At 41.3% G+C, this 18,563-nt stretch overlaps 1 protein-coding gene across 1 annotated transcript; it reads right to left on the reverse strand.

The window, feature by feature from the left end:
* Positions 1-3,049: 3,049 nt before the first annotated feature.
* TMEM30A (transmembrane protein 30A) lies at positions 3,050-16,592 on the reverse strand. The gene is made up of 7 exons (XM_042893906.1): positions 16,329-16,592; positions 11,767-11,883; positions 10,983-11,090; positions 9,893-9,980; positions 9,339-9,482; positions 7,386-7,592; positions 3,050-5,351 (listed from the first exon to the last, which is right to left on the reverse strand). The coding sequence occupies exons 1-7, from the start codon at positions 16,590-16,592 to the stop codon at positions 5,158-5,160; spliced, it is 1,122 nt and encodes a 373-aa protein (XP_042749840.1). The 3' UTR covers positions 3,050-5,157.
* Between the last annotated feature and the right edge of the window lie 1,971 nt (positions 16,593-18,563).

Below are 18,563 nucleotides of genomic sequence, written 5' to 3' on the forward strand. Positions count from 1 at the left end.
CTTAAAGCTTGGTATGACTAAAGCTACAGGGGGTTGCTTGGCGCAAGCAGAAGGGCTGCCTTCAACATTCACCGTTTCATGAAGAAACAGCTTGAGGGAAGAGAAATGACATCTTGCAGCCACAGGGCAAAGGCATTTCACTAGAAGCAAAGTCAGACACATTTTCCCTAACAGATAAATTTTAATATGTATTGTATTGAAGAATAATGAATTTGGTCATCAGAACTCATTGTTAAGATGTTTTGTCTAAGCCAGCCTGAACGGCTGTTCACTTATTTCTGATTAGTAGTTTGATCTTTTTTTAGCAGGGTTTAAAAAGATACACAAACATCTGAGTTCACTTTTGGCCTACCTGTCATAGTGGAAAACCCTGGGGCAGTAGGATAGGTGGACAAGACAATATTTAAGCTTCTCCTACAGGCTTGCTTGCCTGCTGCATAATTTTTTCTTGCATATAAACTAATTGATGTGCCCAGTTAAAAGCCACATTGTTCACGATGAGAGAAAACACAAAACTAGAATCATTCTCTAAGTTATTCTCAGTTGTAGAATACGCTAAAATTGCATTAAAATAACTTAGTATTACACAGCATAAGCACTGCTTCAGGGCTTGGGATATTTACGGACTGCCATGCAGTAGGTCCCTCATTCTTACTTCAACTTCACATCTTCTTTGGGAAGAATACTGCTGTAGGCACTGCATAGACAGACAGGCAGCTGCCTTCTGGGATCCTGCCACACAGTTTGCTTTCATCACCAGAGTCAGCAGCTTGAAGAGAGAGCAGTCAGGATTAGACATGGCTCTGAATAACATCACTTCCAGCTAAACAGAATCTCTGCCTGATTGCAGTAAGAAGCTGGAACTTTCCCCCAAAACAGAAGCTTCATACAGTGGCTCGCATTGGGAGTTTCATATCTTTCTTTGATCATTCCCCCTACGAAGCTGAACAAGGATTTGTTCCAATGTTTATAAGCATCTGCTGTGAAGCAGATACTCATTTAACTACTTAACTCTGGATGTACGCCTAGAAACAATCATATTTTCATTTCTTCCAAGAATATTATGTCTCAGCCTTTCATATTTTCCCAACAGAACTAATGAGATCACAAATCATCTTCCTGGCCCTCTAACATTACTTAAAATATCTCACCATTTTATTTTGTGACATCCAAGCACCATCGGTTAGCCTTGCATGCAACTCTAGTTTAAGTTTGCTTCTTTTATTTCTGCTTACTTATTTCCAACATAAAATGAGAACAATTATTTCAAACAGCAGAAATCAGCATAAACTCAAGCAACAGACATCATTACTATCATTCAAGTGCTGGTTGAGCAGAAGGGAGTTTCTTATTTGTGACTCAGGTCATATAAGGATATGAGTTCTTATCAGGCTTATGATCGTAGTCAGTCTAAATCAAAATTGTCAGAGCTGCCCATTTAAGGCATAAGAGGTACTATGCTAATTGGATCGTATTCTGTGAGCTACAATGCATGGTATTGTTACATGAAAGTGCTTCTGCCAATCTGAGGAAGAGATAAAACCACACCTTCTATCTTAGGAGTCCATAAATTGACCACATCGCTAAAAAGAGAGCTAGAATAAGAGTAGCATGACCATTCACTTCCTCCCCCCACCAAGCAAGATTTCTCTTTTGGCAGGCTGTTCAACACAGACACAGGTATTCAAAATGTCCCTTTATTTATTTATTTTTAAAGTAACTCATTGTAACCAGGCCAATAGTCCCTTATGGGGACTTGATACGCCTTGAGAAGTACTTATTACTGTTGGGACATTGCTGAAGGCTTTTGCAATGTTGCCCTCTTCCTTTCTAACTCTTTAAAGTTAGTTCATTTGCAGAGAACAATCTATGGTAACAAATACAGAACGCCTATACAACAAATACAAAATATACCAGTCTTATGTAGGACCAAGTCCTTTTCAAGCAGCTGCCTTCCAATCAGTGTATTCTACATTATTTTTAAATTAATTGAGTACATATTCTGTGTTACGTTTAGTTACATTTTTCCAATCAGACACTTCAGCTGATTATCTGATATCTGTGTGTCTACAGATGAGTAACACTGATGTTGCCCCAGTGCAGGAAGAGCATTTGAGAAAGGTGCAGTCATTAACACCTGCAGTGAACTCAGGGCAAACACCTGATCTTTCCTTGTGCTGCTTGGCAGACTCAAGCAAATGTTACCTGACATTAGATTGTCATGGCCTCTCTCCCCAAGATTTCTATAAAAAGGCAAGGCTTGTGTTCTTCAAGGTGTAACATTCATAATTAAAGCAAAATCAGGCTGCTGAGAGTGCAGTTTCAGTACCATTGGTACCTTGAGAGGCAAAGACTACAAAGGATACTTCACATTCAAGTTTTAAAGTGGTAACTCTTCCCTCTGACTCAACTGATCACAACCAACAGCTCTCCAAATAGCCCAAGGCAATTTAGAAGTACCCAAGGGGCCCTCTGCTTTGCTACAGCTATGTAGATCTTAACAAGTCTGGAAGAAAGATGGGCACATGCAAAGGATTTTGTTTAAAAAGCTCCTGCATAAGCCAGAGACACATCCTAGTTTCCCACCTTAATTTCTCCAAGAAAGATTCATTCACAAGCGGGCTCTCCTAACACCACCCTCTTACAGGAAGCCTATAATCTCACACTTTGGGCACTGCCTGAACAGGGTGGGATTTGGAAAGTGCCTGGCTGGCACTTGGAAAGGAGAGGCATTGCTCTCTAGTTGTGCAGGATGAATGCCACTGAAGAACCAAGGTCACAAGTGGTCAGGTCCAACGCATGGCACTGAGCACTGGGACAGTGACACTGCTCTGACAAGTGTCAGATAGGGACACTGTGGCTTCATCTTTGAACACGTGACACATTGGCAGCCTCCAGGAAATACAAAATCCAAGAATCTCAATAGTTACCTGCATGCCCCTGAGGCAAATGTAGAAGAGTAAAACAAGAGATTCCAAGTTTCACCTAATATTTTGAGCTCCTCAGGCATAGTGTTCATATTGTCTGACAAGTATTTACTGCTACAGGCTTTCAGAAAAACACTTTATTTGTAGCAAGAACCAAACAGACAGCAATTCTTATCCTGGTGCACTTCATTAGGACAATCCAAACAGCATTGACAGCTGTGGTCAACAGGAAAAGGAAAAAGCACTAAAAAACACTTCAAGGTAGAGATAGAAAAATATTGTTTTCCATTTTGAACATAGCCCCAAAAAAACAGCATTCCCTACTCAGAAAAGATAGGGGGTCATGAATAAAGCAAAACATTTACCTTTCAAATGACAAACAGTTTAAAAATCAAAATATTTTAATAAGCAGTAAATGGGAAACATCTCCTTACTTGTTTACTTTGTTTTGACTAAACTCTTCTACAGAGGAATGACCAGCTTAAAATTTTGTGCAACTTTTCAACCTTGCAATATACAGAGTATATATATATCCTTATACTATAGTTCCAGCAACAGATACAACACTGCAAAAAAATCTAGAAGATTTAAGAGCCCTGTGTTTCCACAATGTACTATGTAAGCAAATTACATGCTTATACAGAAAACCAGCATCATGGAAACACTACTTCATTCTGCAGTGTATGCAGACCAATACACTTAAACTGCTAGCTGAAAAAGATTACACAAGTAATTGAGTAAAAATAGTTTTGCATTTATGTGCTAAATTAATATAGTGTTGTATAAAGTTGGCTATGGATGTTACATTGATTTTTTTGTAACTGAGAAACATAATTTGTGTAAAATGCATTCAATCTTAATGTCTTTGCATCCAGATGAAAATAAATGCATGTTCAAGAACAAAGTAAAAGCTCTTAATAAATGGTTTGCAGAATTTATTAGGTCTTTTTAATACACTCAGTACTTATGAAGCTAGTTGCATATAAAGTGATCTCCACCATATACATTACAATTTCTGTGCATCATCTAAAAAAAAATAAAAAAAAAAGTCAAATAGTATTTTACAGATTAGCTAGCTTCAAATTAACTTGGAAGTGAACCTTTCTGTAGTTTAAGACATTAAAACTCACACTGCTTCTAACTGCAATATTTCAATTATGTTTCACTGCAAACTTAACCTGCGCTGGAATAACAAAGAGATTACTGTCATCTCAACTCTTCCATTTCTACAGTTCAGTATCTCAACACTGAAAGAATTTATTGTGGCATCTACTCCAAATAAGGAAACAGAACATGAGATTTCCTTTACAACAAAGCCTGCTCAGCAGAATGCATGTTTCAATAAACTCTTTTAGTGAAAGGAATTTGCTCAAATTTGTGACTGGAACAGACATTTTAGGTTCATCTTGCTTACTGCTTGGAGATACTCTTTAAAAAGCAAAACCAGCAAGCACATCAGGAAAACTACTGCTGGATATAACTTAAAGCAAAGAAAATGACAAAACCGCAGGTTCTACCTGCAACAAACGTCTCCCAGTTTAGAACAAAATTTAAGAGGAACTCATACAGATAATTCACAAATAGGCTTTCTGATGCCTTTATATAACGCTGTTTTACTGGCCAGGCACATCTGTTGCAACTATTAAAAGGAATTCCAGGTGTTGCAGTTTGCACTGCCTTTAAATAATCTAACATAACAAAGGTGGGTAGGACACAGGAAAAAACATTTAACTGCTAATATAAATATATTAAAATCTCAGCCAGAAATGTAGGAGTCCATGCACACAAGACAGTAAATTGAAAAAACACATGAGACTTGCCTTTTCCTTTCAACAGCACTGACACTCAAATTCTGCTAAGTTAACAATTTACACAGTATCTTACAATGGTCTTCTCCACAATCTGTATGTACTGAATCATACTGACATTACACAGCACATGACAAGCAGCAGATGCATCAAGGGAACCAGGGCTACATGCATCAAGTGGCCTGCCCAGCTAGAGGCAAACATCAGAAAATCGTTTCTGATGTATGCAGAGATACAATCAATGTAGTTAATTGTATACCCGTCATTTTGAGAGTTAATTCACAGCAAGGGGAAAGGTCTTTAGATAAAATTATATACCCAGCCTCAGAAGTGACGTTAGCAGAGATTTATCTTCCAACAACTGAGTCCGTTCTGGACTGGCCTTGATGCACATGCAGCATGGTTGCTTTCAAAATGTGAGATTAATTGGGAATGTCTGCACTAGTGTTTCTATTTCCATATTTGTGATGGATGATCAGCAATACAACTCCTAAGAAGAAGCATATGGACCCAACAGTGATGTACGCAATTCCCAGAAAGGGGTTTTTGCCTCCCATCCATGAGATGGTGCTTAGGATCATTCTTTTTCGTCCATCAAAACTGTGCACGGGATAATCTGAGAGAAAACAAGGAGTATAGGAAAACAAGAAACATGAAGTGCATTTCCAAACCTAGCCTAGTCATGCACATTAACATGCTGGATCATCTCACTCAGGCTCCCAATACAAACATCATTCTTTGAATATTCAAAGTGTAAACACTGAAAATTTTGATGACCTTTTAAGCAAAGACTAACCTGGGCACCATCAACTACTCCAAGAAAAATGCCCCAGATGTTATGCATTTTCTCTTCTCCTACAAAGAGGATAGTTTCATGGGTTTTTGAAAGCACCTTCAATAAAACAAAGGAAATACGCTCAAGAACTGAAATTTGTATTTGAGTTTTTGTTAGTGACTTTATGTTGACTCCATTTTACATACACTCCCTGCTGTTTTGAAAGGAAGAAAAATACTGCTGTAGCTCTTCAAATGATCTTCAGGAGCTTTCAAGTTTTAAGAATTCAGTAATTATGACAACCTGCCTCCTTTACTTTCCTACATAACTACCTCATCTTTTGTCTGCCCCAAAAGGAATGGCAGATGTGCACCTGACCCACAGCTCTGGACTTATTTTCACCTCTAAATTCTGCCTGCCCTAGGTTACATACTGTCATCACGCCCTGAAGAATACAGGTTTAGAATGTATACTCAAATTTCTAAGCTACTAAGTCTTCCATTCTTTCTTGTGCTGTATTTTTCTCTCAATTTCTTTACAGCATCGAAGACATGAAACTTCTCTCTCATTGTGAAGCAAGCAATTTAACTTTATGCACAGATTTGAGCAATCACTCAGCAAAAGGTTGCTGTGGAGCAAGTCTACAAATAGAGTGATCTGACAACAGTACACAAAGCCACAGGAAGAGGCAAAGTAGGCCCCAACTCCTGAATGAATGCTAGATTTCTGCACCCCTGAGAAATTTCTCCCCTTGTATTCAATCCCCTTCAGTGTCAAAGCACTCCACAGAAAAGCAAAGGATGAGCAGCACATATACTGAAAAGTAAAAATGTACACTGCATTTGACTGTGCTACCAGCCTGAGTGTAAATGAAGTATGACCATACAGCATTTTACAAACTAAAAATAAAACCTGTGACTTAGGTCAAGTAACAGGTTTCAAAAAGACTTATCAGCTCAAGCATCACCTGAACTATGGCTATGGTGCATCTTCCTGTTAGTCTGCCTGCATTTGTATCTGCCCAAAAGTTATCACATGAAAACGCTCCCATTCAGAGACTTCAGTCTCAATCTCTCGAAGCAGTCAGCAGGGACTGCAGGGACCCACATACGTGAACAAGCTGTGCGAGACCAGGGGTGAAGGAGACTGACCATACCCCTCTAAGCACTCAAGCATACTGAGAAGACACTAGTGTCCTTCAAAATTTTGCTTACTGGGCAAATTTTACACTGAAATCTTCCCCGTGATTAACATGTCTTCTCACAATGCCTCTTCAGAAGAGTGACGTATTTTTTTTGTCCCGTTTTGTCTTCAAAAACAGAAAGAGCAACAAAAAAATCCACAGAATATTTTCATTCTTGTTGAATACATAATGTAGTTCTATGTGAACTACACAATAGTTTAAGATCATGATTGAAATGGTACAAACATTAAAGAATATAAGCCTAACTCCAAGTGAAAAAAAAAACTTGCAATAAGACTACAAATTTACAAATCATTCCTATATTAGATTGTGTCTGAAGATCCAGCTGTCTCCACAGCATTGTGTTTTCCTCCCTCTACCCTCTTGATCAGGCAGAAGAAAATCCTACACTTCTAGAAGAGTAATACCCTCCAAAAGATACTCTTAACTAGTTCAGACAACTCCACGCTTCAGGTGGTGATTCTGAAGTCAAACTGACCCAGTCATTTCCTCTTATGAAGCTATGGAGCTGAATTTCATGATCTTAACAGAACAAACACAGGTTAGTTCTATAAACTATACTTAGATGAAAGTAATTATAAAGCTTTGTTTGATTTAAACTTCCTCAGAAGTATACCCATGTAACCCAGCCAATGCTCTAAGGAGTTTTTAAGGGCATTTTCAAAGGATACTGTACGTGATATCCAAAGAATATTTTCCAGCCTGTAAGGTAGGCTGTAAGTTACTCTTCCTTTCGATGAGACGATACAGCTTACGAAACGTTGGCAGAGCAGCGGTGCGCATCCACACGATAAAGTCTTCATTGATAAAGCCATTGTTGTCAGGCTCAGAGTCCAGCATATACACTGGTTTGGGCCAGTTTACTGGTTTTGTTGTACCTAAGATGAAACAAAAACAATAAAGCATTTCAAGCACAGGACTAAATGAAGCACTAGATCACCAAAATTAATTCTAGTATCATAAAAAACATACATTAAATCCTAAGTAATATGAAGAGCCAGGCTGGCTCACTGCAAGATTACTGTTTAGATTCTAAACAGAATTCAGAAGATCACTGTTCAGGAACTTTTTATTTTCATAGAATGGCTGAGAGCAGAAGGGACTTCAGTTGGCCCAACCCACGCCCAAGCAAAGACACCCTAGGGCACTGTGCTGAGGACCATGTCCAGGCAGTTTCTGAAATTATGTGAAGAGGGAGACTTAGCAACCACTCTTACAGGGGAGTCAACTCCTTGAAAGGGTAGATAATAGCAGGACAAGGGGAAATGGTTTTAAGTTGAGGGAGGAAAGATTTAGGTTGGATATCAGAGGAAAGTTCTTTACAGAGAGAGCGGTGAGGTGCTGGAACAGGCTGCCCAGAGAGGTTGTGGATGCCCCGTGCCTGGAGGTGTTCAAGTCCAGGCTGGACGGGGCCCTGAGCAGCCTGGTCTAGTATTAAATGTGGAGGTTGGTAGCCCTGCCTGTGGTGAGACGGCTGGAGCTTCATAATCCCTGAGGTCCCTTCCAACCCAAGCCATACTATGACACTCTGAGCAATCTATCCATTCCTCTATCACCTGCAGAGTTTCCAGTTTAAACAGCAGTGTATATTCATTTACTCACACAACAGCACTGTCTATGGCTAAAACAAGTTTGCCCACTCTATACATTTATATAGATAGGAAGCCTTATCAAAATATTACTCTACTGTTGTGAGATAATTCTCCATTATGATCATAGCTCTCCAGCTCTACTACTTTCTGGACCATGAGCAAATAAAATTACATACAGTACTTTAGATGATGTCACAGTAGTGCTTTTGCTAACTACTGGATATACAATTCTACACTGTATTAGAGTATGGTATCTGCCTTTCCAAGGGTAATGTCACTTTGGTAAGGTCACTTGGCTGTGACTAAGCAAGAAACACACATGCTAAACCTAAAGCTATTTTCTATCTTACATATACACACAGACCCTAAAGCCCAAAAGGAAAACTGCTTTAAGACTTTATCAGACTGTATTTAATTACATTTAACCTTACAAATGAGAGAAATCAGTCAATTTATTCACAAATAATCAGATTTTAAACAGTACTGCAAGATCTATCAGAAGAAACATTAAAAAAAAAAAAAACAAACAACCACACCGTTTGGTTAAATAATCACAGGATTTCTTCTCAAGTTAAAGCCATGTATTACAGCAATGCACTTACTAAGATTTTCTCAGTGTTCAAGGCATAAAAAATTATCAAAAAAAAAAAAAAAAAGTGATTTGATATTTGATATCCCAAACAGCAAGTTACTGAAATATCACTTAAACCAGGAATCTTTTCCCCATCTTAACAAATTGGATTAGCTGCCAAAGCAAAACTAATCTGATGCCGAGCAACTGACAGAAAGAGCTTTTATGAAACTTCAGAAAGATTAAAAAGGAAATAACCCCAGTTCTGTTTTATCATCTGTGTTAACATCCACTGTTAACAGACAACTTTTCCAGACAGCAGAATAGCCCTTAGCTTGGACTTCTACATAGGACAATATTTTTAATTAGTATGTTCACTACAATGTTGTCATTGAGGTAAAAATCCATGGCAATCAATGTGTTTGAAATCTTTTCTTCTTAAAATTTCACATGTTTCTTACCTTGGAAGAGTGCAGTTAAATTATTTCCATCTCCTGTAGGGTTCCTGAACTTCACATTTTTATCTGTCCACCACGCAATGCCTTTTTTAATCAAAGTAATAGCAGTCCTTGTGTCATTTTCAACGTGGTATAATTCCAATGTATCTATGGAGAAAATCAAATTGGAACACCAGATAAGAGTGACTTTTATTAGATAACGATCCTGATAGGCAGTAAAACATCTCCAGGAAAAACAAAAACTGCCACAATCAAAAACTGTTCTGTGAGAATCCACGCAGGTTCCATAGCAATGCGTTATACCCACATACACCTATTACATCTATTCCATAGCCATAACAGCCACTCACAACAGATGTTTCAATCCCTTGTGTGCTATCAGATTAAATTCACTGTGATAGCTATTAAAAAAAATGGTATCTGAACATTCCAAACAATTAAGGTGTGTTAATTCAAAACAAAACAATCCACAATAATAGCCAGGATAAAGCAACAGCACAAAGCATACATAACAACACAAAAACATCTAAATGCTAAACTTAGAAGTGTTACCATACCATTAAACATACTGTTGGCAATAGCCCCACAGGGAGCAATGGGTTTATCCTCATTTGTGCGGTAGGGCTCACATTCCTTACTTGGATTCTGACAGTTAGAAAGAAAAAGGGCAGATCAGTCTGTGCTAGTTTATGCTTCAGTACTTCAGCGTGCATAGCTTACACTTACTACAAAAATCTTCTCATGAGTAAGCTTATTTACAATATTTCAGTATTCACTGCTAATCAATATGATTGATTTTTTTTTCTTTACAAGCAGGAATATAATCTAGATGAAATATGAATAAAATCAAAAATCCCATGATGGTCATTCTAAAATTAAGACCGCTTGGAAACTGTTGAAAGGAAAAAAAAAAGTTCTAACTGAAACACGAAGTACTCCAGCATTCTTTTAATAAAGTTCCCCTCCCCCCCAAACTCCCTGTATGCACCAGTGGTAGAGATAACAGATTGCAGTAAGTAACAAAGCTCAGCATAAAATAATAAGGTTGTAAGCACACAAACATCATGCCAAAAACAAGTGACCTGAAATCCAATGTCAGTCATCAGCTGCTTTTTTTTTTCCAATTTACATGCAAAAAAGGGGGAATACTTTTTGCAGGAGCAAGAATCCACATGTATTTCCACTCCTTGCCAAAACTAGGAGGAGGAGCAATCTGACTCTATGCAGTACTTTGAGCAGAATACAGAGTACTGATATTTTCCAGTAATGCTGATGCTCAGTATCAAACCTGATTCTATAGAAACAAATGCATTTAGCTGCAACATCCAAACCAAGCGTTAGGTAACAGTATTTTATACTGAAAATGAATGGGTACACATACGTACTATCATCTGAAAGTAAAAAGTTTAAAGCTATTCGATTTTGAGATGTGTTTGAGGTACTGCACTGCTGTCCACTGAACAAACAACTGCCATGAAATTACAGCATTTTACATTTTCTCATAAAAAGTATGGAATTCCTTACTGTTGTTCTCTGGAATACAAAAATTCTACAGCTTCATTATTATTAAACTCCATATTCTGCCCTGTGATAACTTATGCAAGTCAGTTGTTCATTGCCCATTAATATCAAAGCTTGAATACCTACAAGTAATGAGCTGTTGTCTCCGTTTAGTTGGCTGTCATCTCGAGATTTCACATAGCGACGGTGGTTTTGATAGAAGTTGGAAAGTCCATAATACATGAATACATTACTCTACAAGAGGGGTTTGAATTCACACAACAGATCAATAAAACACACAAGGATGCTAGTTAACTGAGAGCTGGAACTTTAACCTCTTAAATTGAGTTTACTTTATAGTAACACTCAAAGACTCAACTCTGTTCATACTGAGTACACACAATATTAACAAAAGCTGGCAACCTGAAGTCAAACAGTATCAACGTGCCATAAACCAGCAGCATGATATTCATCAGTACTATCCCAATACTTATCTTGTTATTATTTTGGGGGTTGAAACTAGGTGATCATTGTGGTCCTTTTCAACCCAGGCCATTCTATGATTTGCCTCCAGTCTGCAAAAAAGCACGCACCTGGTGTTGTCACTTCCTGCTGAATTCAGTTGAAGCTGTGCAGGAATAGCTCATCTACATGTCAAGTACATGAAATCCAACTAGGACACAGTAAATCCAGATGTGTAAAAGGTATCCCACTTAACACTGTGCAATTCTAGGCAAAGAGAGGCATTAAAAACCATCTCATCCCTGCTTCTGAGAAGATACACAGCCGTCATATCCATGTTCATAGAAATACTAGAAACAATCCTTTAAGATAGAAACAAAGTAAGGCTGTGGGAATGCAGCTTTCCTATCACTTAGGAAATAAACCACGTCAGCAGTCCTCATTTCACTTTGCAAGCAAGGTTACATACCTCAAATGAATGCTCCAATGTGAAATTGATTGTGCAAGTACAAGGCGGTGTGCTATCCCAGGACACATTTAAACATTTGTTGCAAGGACTGGAAGGCTCTATTCCTGTATAATCAATCTATAACAGAAAAAAAATATTCACATTAGTTTACAGTGGGAAAACAAAGAAAATTGGTTTTTTTTGCATTTATTTTGCAACCTTACTGCATCTCAGTTCCAAAAGCCCTGTTTGATGATCTCATGGTCCCTTCTAACCCAAACTATTTTGTGATTCTGACTACATATTATGTTTCAGCCTCAAACAAATCTGGCACCAGAGTGGGCCATTAATGCTGGGGAAGAGAAAAAAAAGCAAACAAAAAAAACCCCACCAAAACAGACAGAGCAGATACTCAAGGCACCACACCATTTCCAAACACACTTCATATATAACAAGCAGATCTAAGCTGCTACACGCCTTCCAGAGAAGTCTAGTTTTTAAAAGCCTACCTAGATATTTAATAAGAAAGAAGTTCTGCATAAGAAAACTTTCAGTGCTTAAACCTAGACAGCAAAGAATCAGCTAGAAGATTTTTCAAAGACCACTTAATGCTCAAGAGCTCTCCTTAAACAAGGAAGATAAAGACACTAATGCCAAGAACAGTAAAATGCCAGATGAAAAAGAAAGATGATTGCTGTTAATGCAGCTTATCAAGTATCTGTCTTTAATAGTCTAGCAACAAGAACAAGAAAAATTACCTGAAACCTGCACATTCAGGCTACCTTTACAACACACATAATGTATCCTGAGCACCTGGGCACTCATTCTATGGCCCCCTGACAACAGAAGTCCTTGACTGCATTTCGTTGCTCTCTCCTGCATGGCTTCAGGATGCAAACAGGAGGAAATAACTGCATTGGGTTCAGCAGGTCAGCTTCATGAGTAGGACAAAGATTCCATCTGCCTATGAACTAGTATTCCTACACTTGAAAGATGCTTGCTACTTAGAATTAGAAACTCAGATCAGCACAACACATGACAAGTTATCAAAACAAAGTGTTCTGAACTACAAATCCTGCTCAGTTTTATGAAAGACTGCTGCAAATGGTTTGTTCTGATTTACGGTTGTAGTCAAACATTACTGAGAATGATTTATGATCTGTCCTAAAATCCATATTAAGGTTAAATAAAACAAGCAGTTTCAAGGTTTAAGGAACAATTGAAGCCCATTTCCCTCTGGATCTTCTTCAAGGTCTCTCTCCCCATAGATTGTCTGCTATCTGTTAAGAGCTGCAGCTCTTTCTTCAGCAAAGGCGCTTTAGTAGCCTGTGTTCCACTGCCAGGCTTCTGGCAGATGACCTTCCTCTGACAAGCTCAGCTGAAACAAATCAGATTCAGAAGCTGTGAGGTGGGGGAAAGGCTTGCATTATTTTTGCCTCTCATTAAACGAGATACTGAGTTTATGCAGAAGTAGCTCTGCCTCTGCAGTCCTTCAAGGCTCGGTCCAGCTGCAGCACAAGGACCAGCAAGATTTAAAAATTTCACTTACATGAAGAACACCTTACATGTTCCACTGACAGCTTAGCTAAAGTAATACAGATATGTTTTCATCTCTTGACAAATAATGAAACCACTGCTTCAAGAACACAAGAACTAATGCACGGAGCCAAGGCAGAAATCCACACGACGCAGCACCAGGGCTCCAGAGAGCAGTAACAAGAGACCACAGACCCACGTGGAGCTGGTATCTCCTGGCCCAACGGCTGGTCAGTTTGTTGATGTCCTTCTCAGCTCGCTTGTTTTTGTAGTGCAGAAATAACACAGCTATTGTGCATATGAATTCTCCAAACCATCTGTGCTCTTTGTAGGCTTCACATGCTGTTACAAATGGATGCTACTGAAGAATCATAGAATATCCTGAGTTGGAGGGACCCATAATGATCACTAAGTCCAACTCCCAGCTCCACACAGCACACAAAATCAAACCCTGTGTCTCAGTGCTCAAAATGCTCCATAAACTCTGACAGCTCAAGCCTGTGTCCACTGCTCTATGCAGCCTGTGCCATGCCAACCCATTCTGTGGTGCAACACCTGTCCCTAACCCCCAGCTGCCCCTCCCTTGACGCAGCCCCATGCCATTCCCTCAGGCCCTGCTGCTGTCACACAGAGCAGAGCACAGCGCTGCCCTTCGCTCCCTGCAAGGAGCTGCAGCCTCCATGAGGCCTCCCTTCAGCTCCTCTGCTCTGGACCAGCAATTACTGTTCCTGGCCACTTCTTGTATAAAAGGCATCCAATCAGTCTGGTTTTTTTTTTTTCCTATATCCATCTCTGCAGATTTCACTAAGTTCTGCATCATTTTGGTGATGGGGTCACAAGAACCGCACACAGCACTGAAGATGCACACAATAGTCAGGCACCTCATCTCAGTTCCTCATTCCTAGCAGTACCTTTGGGTCTGGTTTTAACTACTGTTAAGCAATTCACAAGTAGCAGTCGCAGCACCGGGATGTGCTTCCTGTTCAATGAGTGTCCTGGACATTGCTCAATTTGTATCACATTTTAATGTGCTGTCAGCAGTTCTTTATCCATTCTAAAAATAAAAACAGGACCACATTGGCCTTTAATAATATAGGGCAGAAAATAGACATTTCTGAAGCTTTTTCCTCATATTTCTCTCAAATGAACAATTTCCCATGATGGACATTTTTGAAACTGAGAAAAGATAGAGAAAAACCAGTGTGCACACACACACATACACAACAATCCATAATCCTCATACACTTAAGATTCTGGACATCTTCCACATTTAAATTCAAGAGAGCTTCTAAACGAAATCAATGGAAAGGCCACATTTCACTGCTTGCACCCACATAAGAACAGTGCAGTTCTCAGAAACTGCAGCATCAATTTCCAGAACAGGCCTAGGGATAATATGAACTGTACACAAACATGTATTTGGGGACATCAATCATACATCCTGTTCAGTTACAATACAGCAAGCTTTCAGGCTGCTATACACACACACAAAGACACCTCATGAGGAGGCTACTGTCTGAGGTGTGTGTAAATAAGCAGCTCTGCTTCCTCCCCTAATTACATTTCTAAATGAGCTCAGTCACCACAACTCGCTTTTAGAAGCCTTGTCTCCCGAAGTTGTATCAGTGGCTCTTTGGGAGTAACATCTGGAGGTTACTAAGAAAAGCCAGAGCACCAGGCAAAGACCTTTTGATGTGCAGTGGTAGCTGTGCATGCTCCCCCTCTCCACAATTTTTGCACTAAAACGCTTTATAGAAAAGCATTAGAATCAAAGAACGGAACATAAGCTTCCTCCTTTTACTTGCATACCTGAACTGTTTGATCACAACATCAGACTCACAGAACTCACAAACCCTATCCCCAGAAAAATAAAATCTGACCAAACTCCAGGGGGAGGTGGCAACACAAATGATAAACACACTTGATAAAAAGCTAGGAACATTTTTACCTATCTTTAATACCTTGAATCTAGAAGAGACCGAAGACTACCACCTGCCATCTCATTTCCAAATATAAGTGGCCAACACTGCTTCATAGATGCAGTCTGTCTGTGTAGGGTAGTGTTAGTCGTACTAACTGTACGTGTCAGAAGGGAACAGATGCCTTGTGGCTCCTGCTTGAGCTTTACAGCAGTACATAAGTAACTGCTAACCAGACTGAGCCTTTAACATTTCATAGAATCATAGAATGGCCTGGGTTGAAAAGGATCTCAAGGATCATCTAGTCTCAACCCTGCTTTTGTATGCAAGGTCACCAACCACTAGACCAGGCTGCCCAGAGCCACATCCAGCCTGGCCTTGCATGCCTCCAAGGATGTGGCATCCACAACCTCCCTGGGCAACCTGCTCCAGTGAATACACACACAGCAGGGATCTATCTACAAGGAGTCACAGAACTTCCAGCACCTGACCATCCTTATGAAGAAGTTCTTCCTAACATCCAACCTGAATGTAATTTATAGTTCTGGACTCGGAGGAAACTGATGAAGTTCTCATCCTTAAGGATCAACCCAGACCCAATCAGAACGAAAAGATATGGTAAATATAATTGGATAAACATACATCTCTCATAACATCAGCATAAGACTGCATGTTACTTTAATAAATAAACATCTGTTCTAAACATAACCATCATAAAAAGTGTTAGCCAGCTTTTTTTTTTTCTTTTTTTTAATGTTTCTCAGTGTAGTATCCTGTTGAAAACAGGCATCTGCATCACCTTCAAAAGGGCTGTACGGTGGCATCGATAGTCGGTGTGTCAAGAACAGAGCAGAGTGCTCTGAAGTAGCTGTGCCAACTTCCAGATGCGCATGCCCCCACACTTCCAGGCAAGAAACTTAAATGCAGCATCCAGACACGGCACAACGGGCTTCAAGCTCCTATTTCCCCCTCCACTTCAGCCTTTCCTTGACAGGAATTTTAGTTCCTCGGACTCTGTTTCCCAACCTCCTCCCGACACAGCCGTCACCTTGGCTTCCTTCTTTCCTTCCCCCCGCCCGGCCCGGCTCCCCATGCCCAGAGCTGAGGGGAGGCCCGGTCCCCGCGCACCTCGTACTCGCGGATGTTGTTGGAGGTGACGAAGATGCCGATACCGATGGGGATGAAGATGAGGCCGATAATGAAGAAGGCCGGCAGCACTGTGCCCGCCGTCAGGATGGGCTGCCAGGCGGGCAGGCGCTGCTGCTTGAACGCCGTGTTGTCCGGCTTGCGGGTCTTCACCGCTCCACCACCGCCGGCCGCGGCCCCGCCGCCAGGCCCGCCGCCCGCAGGGTGCCCGTCCGCCTCCTCCTTAGCGCTGTAGTTGACCGCCATGACGCCGCCCGCCGACACCGCCGGCCGCCCCGCCCGCGAACCCACCACGTGACCGACGGACGCCGCGCCTGCGCTCTCGCGGGACGGCGCGCGGTTGATGACATAACCTTCGCGTCCCGGCGGAAAGGGATCGCCGAGACGAAGCTGCGCATGCTCAGAGCAAGAGCGGTGTCTGCGCAACGGCAGGACACAATCTGCGCGCTCATTGTCTCCTTCCGCCTGCTCGGAGCGGAAAGCGCATGCGTAATGTCAACGGGCGCCTTTATTCACCATCCACTCTATTTCTGCGCATGCTCATGTTCAGCGCTGCTGGTTTTGAGTCCGGTGGTTGGAATCGCAGAATGGCCTGGGTTGAAAAGGACCACAATGACCGTTGAGTTTCAGCCCCCCTGCTGTGTGCTGGGTCGCCAACCACCAGACCAGGCTGCCCAGAGCACATCCAGCCTGGCCTTGAATGCCTCCAGGGATGGGGCATCCACAAGCTCCTTGGTCAACCTGCTCCAGTGCATCACCACCCTCTGTGTGAAAAGCTTCCTCCTAATATCTAACCTAAACCTCCCCTGTCTCAGTTTAAAACCATTCCCCCTTGTCCTATCACTATCAACCCTTGCGTGCGCGTGTATTTCTGAGCAACTGCTTTGTCCAGAGGGGCACAGCTCAAGGCAACACAATGTTGAAACTGTGTATTTCTCCTTCTGCTGGTGCTTTCCTTTTAGAGTTCATTTAGCGAGGGCAGGGGTGGTCAGCGTGGCCAAAACCTGGCTGTCAGCAAGCAATGATGTTTCTTTGTGATTTTAGAAAAATGTAATGCAATGAGTTTCTGAGCAGCCGGATCTAACGGTGTCCCTTGCAGTGCAGTTGGACTAGATGACCTTCAAGGGTCCCTTCCAATTCAACTGATTTTATAGTTCTATGGATTTCATGTGTAATCAATGCTCTTTGGCTGCAGACGGGAATAGTTTCCCAAAAATGAAGTGGGATAATCAAATACACCAACAGGGAGCGCCGGGGAGGCAGGCGTCTGGTGAGGAGCAGCGCCATGGGGCTGTGCAGGCTCCTGCCTCTCCACAGGCAGCACAGGAAGCTCAGGAGCACTATTTTTTATTTATTTATTTTAAAGCATCTAAAATTTGGTCTCTAATGACTTTGGGCTCTAAGCAGTTATCTAGGGCTCTCAAGTAAGACACTTCCCTTGTATGTGCTGCAGCTGTATCTCATTCCTGATGTATCCTTCTGAGCTTCTGGCAGCGAAGCCCCTTCCCCTGTTATAACCCTTTTCTCTATTACCTTTTGTCTTCTGTCATCAAGCCTGGTGACTTGTGCTGCCTCAACCTCCCAGAAAATCCAGTGAGGGATCAGTGAGTGTAAACCTGTGCTGTGAGGTGACAAGAAGTTTCCTTGGATGCTGCCAGGTTCAAGAGGGCCCTTTTGTCCTCTGCATTTTATTGACTACTTGTGGAAAAGCATCATGTTCCCTCCATGCCACCCTGTCACCTCCTGGACACTCAGCTTCTTCATGGCCTCCATCAATGAAAGATCACCTCAGTGCAGCCATCACAGTAGCCCGATGGAAAGGCATCCCTCCATCTATGCAAAGACACAGAGGACACCACAGGGCACCATGTTTTGCAGTCCTAATTGGGTTGGTGCTGGGAACTTTGGCACGAGGTTCATCACGTGGGGCCTGCTGTCATGTGGCGTGAGAAGCAAATACACCTTCTACTTCTGTGTGCAGGTAGATACACTGGGCACAAGCTGTCAACCCTTGGGGAATCTTACTTCCATTCTTTAGAGAAATAAAGAACATCAGCTTGAATACTTTGATATTTAAGGGCAACTAAGCTGGTGAGGATTCTGGAGCACAAGTCTCACAGGGAGCAGCTGAGGGAACTGGGAGGCTCAGAAAAAGACCTTATTGCTCTCTACAGTCACCTGGAAGGATGTTGTGCCAAGGAGTTCGGTAGCTTCTTC

Source organism: Lagopus leucura, unplaced genomic scaffold (assembly GCF_019238085.1).
Source record: "Lagopus leucura isolate 7727_CA_CO unplaced genomic scaffold, USGS_WTPT01 Super-Scaffold_73, whole genome shotgun sequence".
In the NCBI taxonomy this organism is placed as follows: domain Eukaryota; kingdom Metazoa; phylum Chordata; class Aves; order Galliformes; family Phasianidae; genus Lagopus; species Lagopus leucura.

What these genes read in the sequence shown, in the direction of transcription:
- TMEM30A (XM_042893906.1), bottom strand. Translation starts at nt 16,592, where the DNA reads ATGGCGGTCAACTACAGCGCTAAGGAGGAGGCGGACGGGCACCCTGCG. An exon ending in ACAACATCCGCGAGTACGAG is followed by an intron (nt 11,884 to 16,328) that starts GTGCGCGGGGAC and finishes TTTCTGTTATAG; the next exon opens with ATTGATTATACAGGAATAGA. An exon ending in TTCTTTGGATATCACGTACA is followed by an intron (nt 5,352 to 7,385) that starts GTATCCTTTGAA and finishes GTTTTCTCTCAG; the next exon opens with ATTATCCCGTGCACAGTTTT.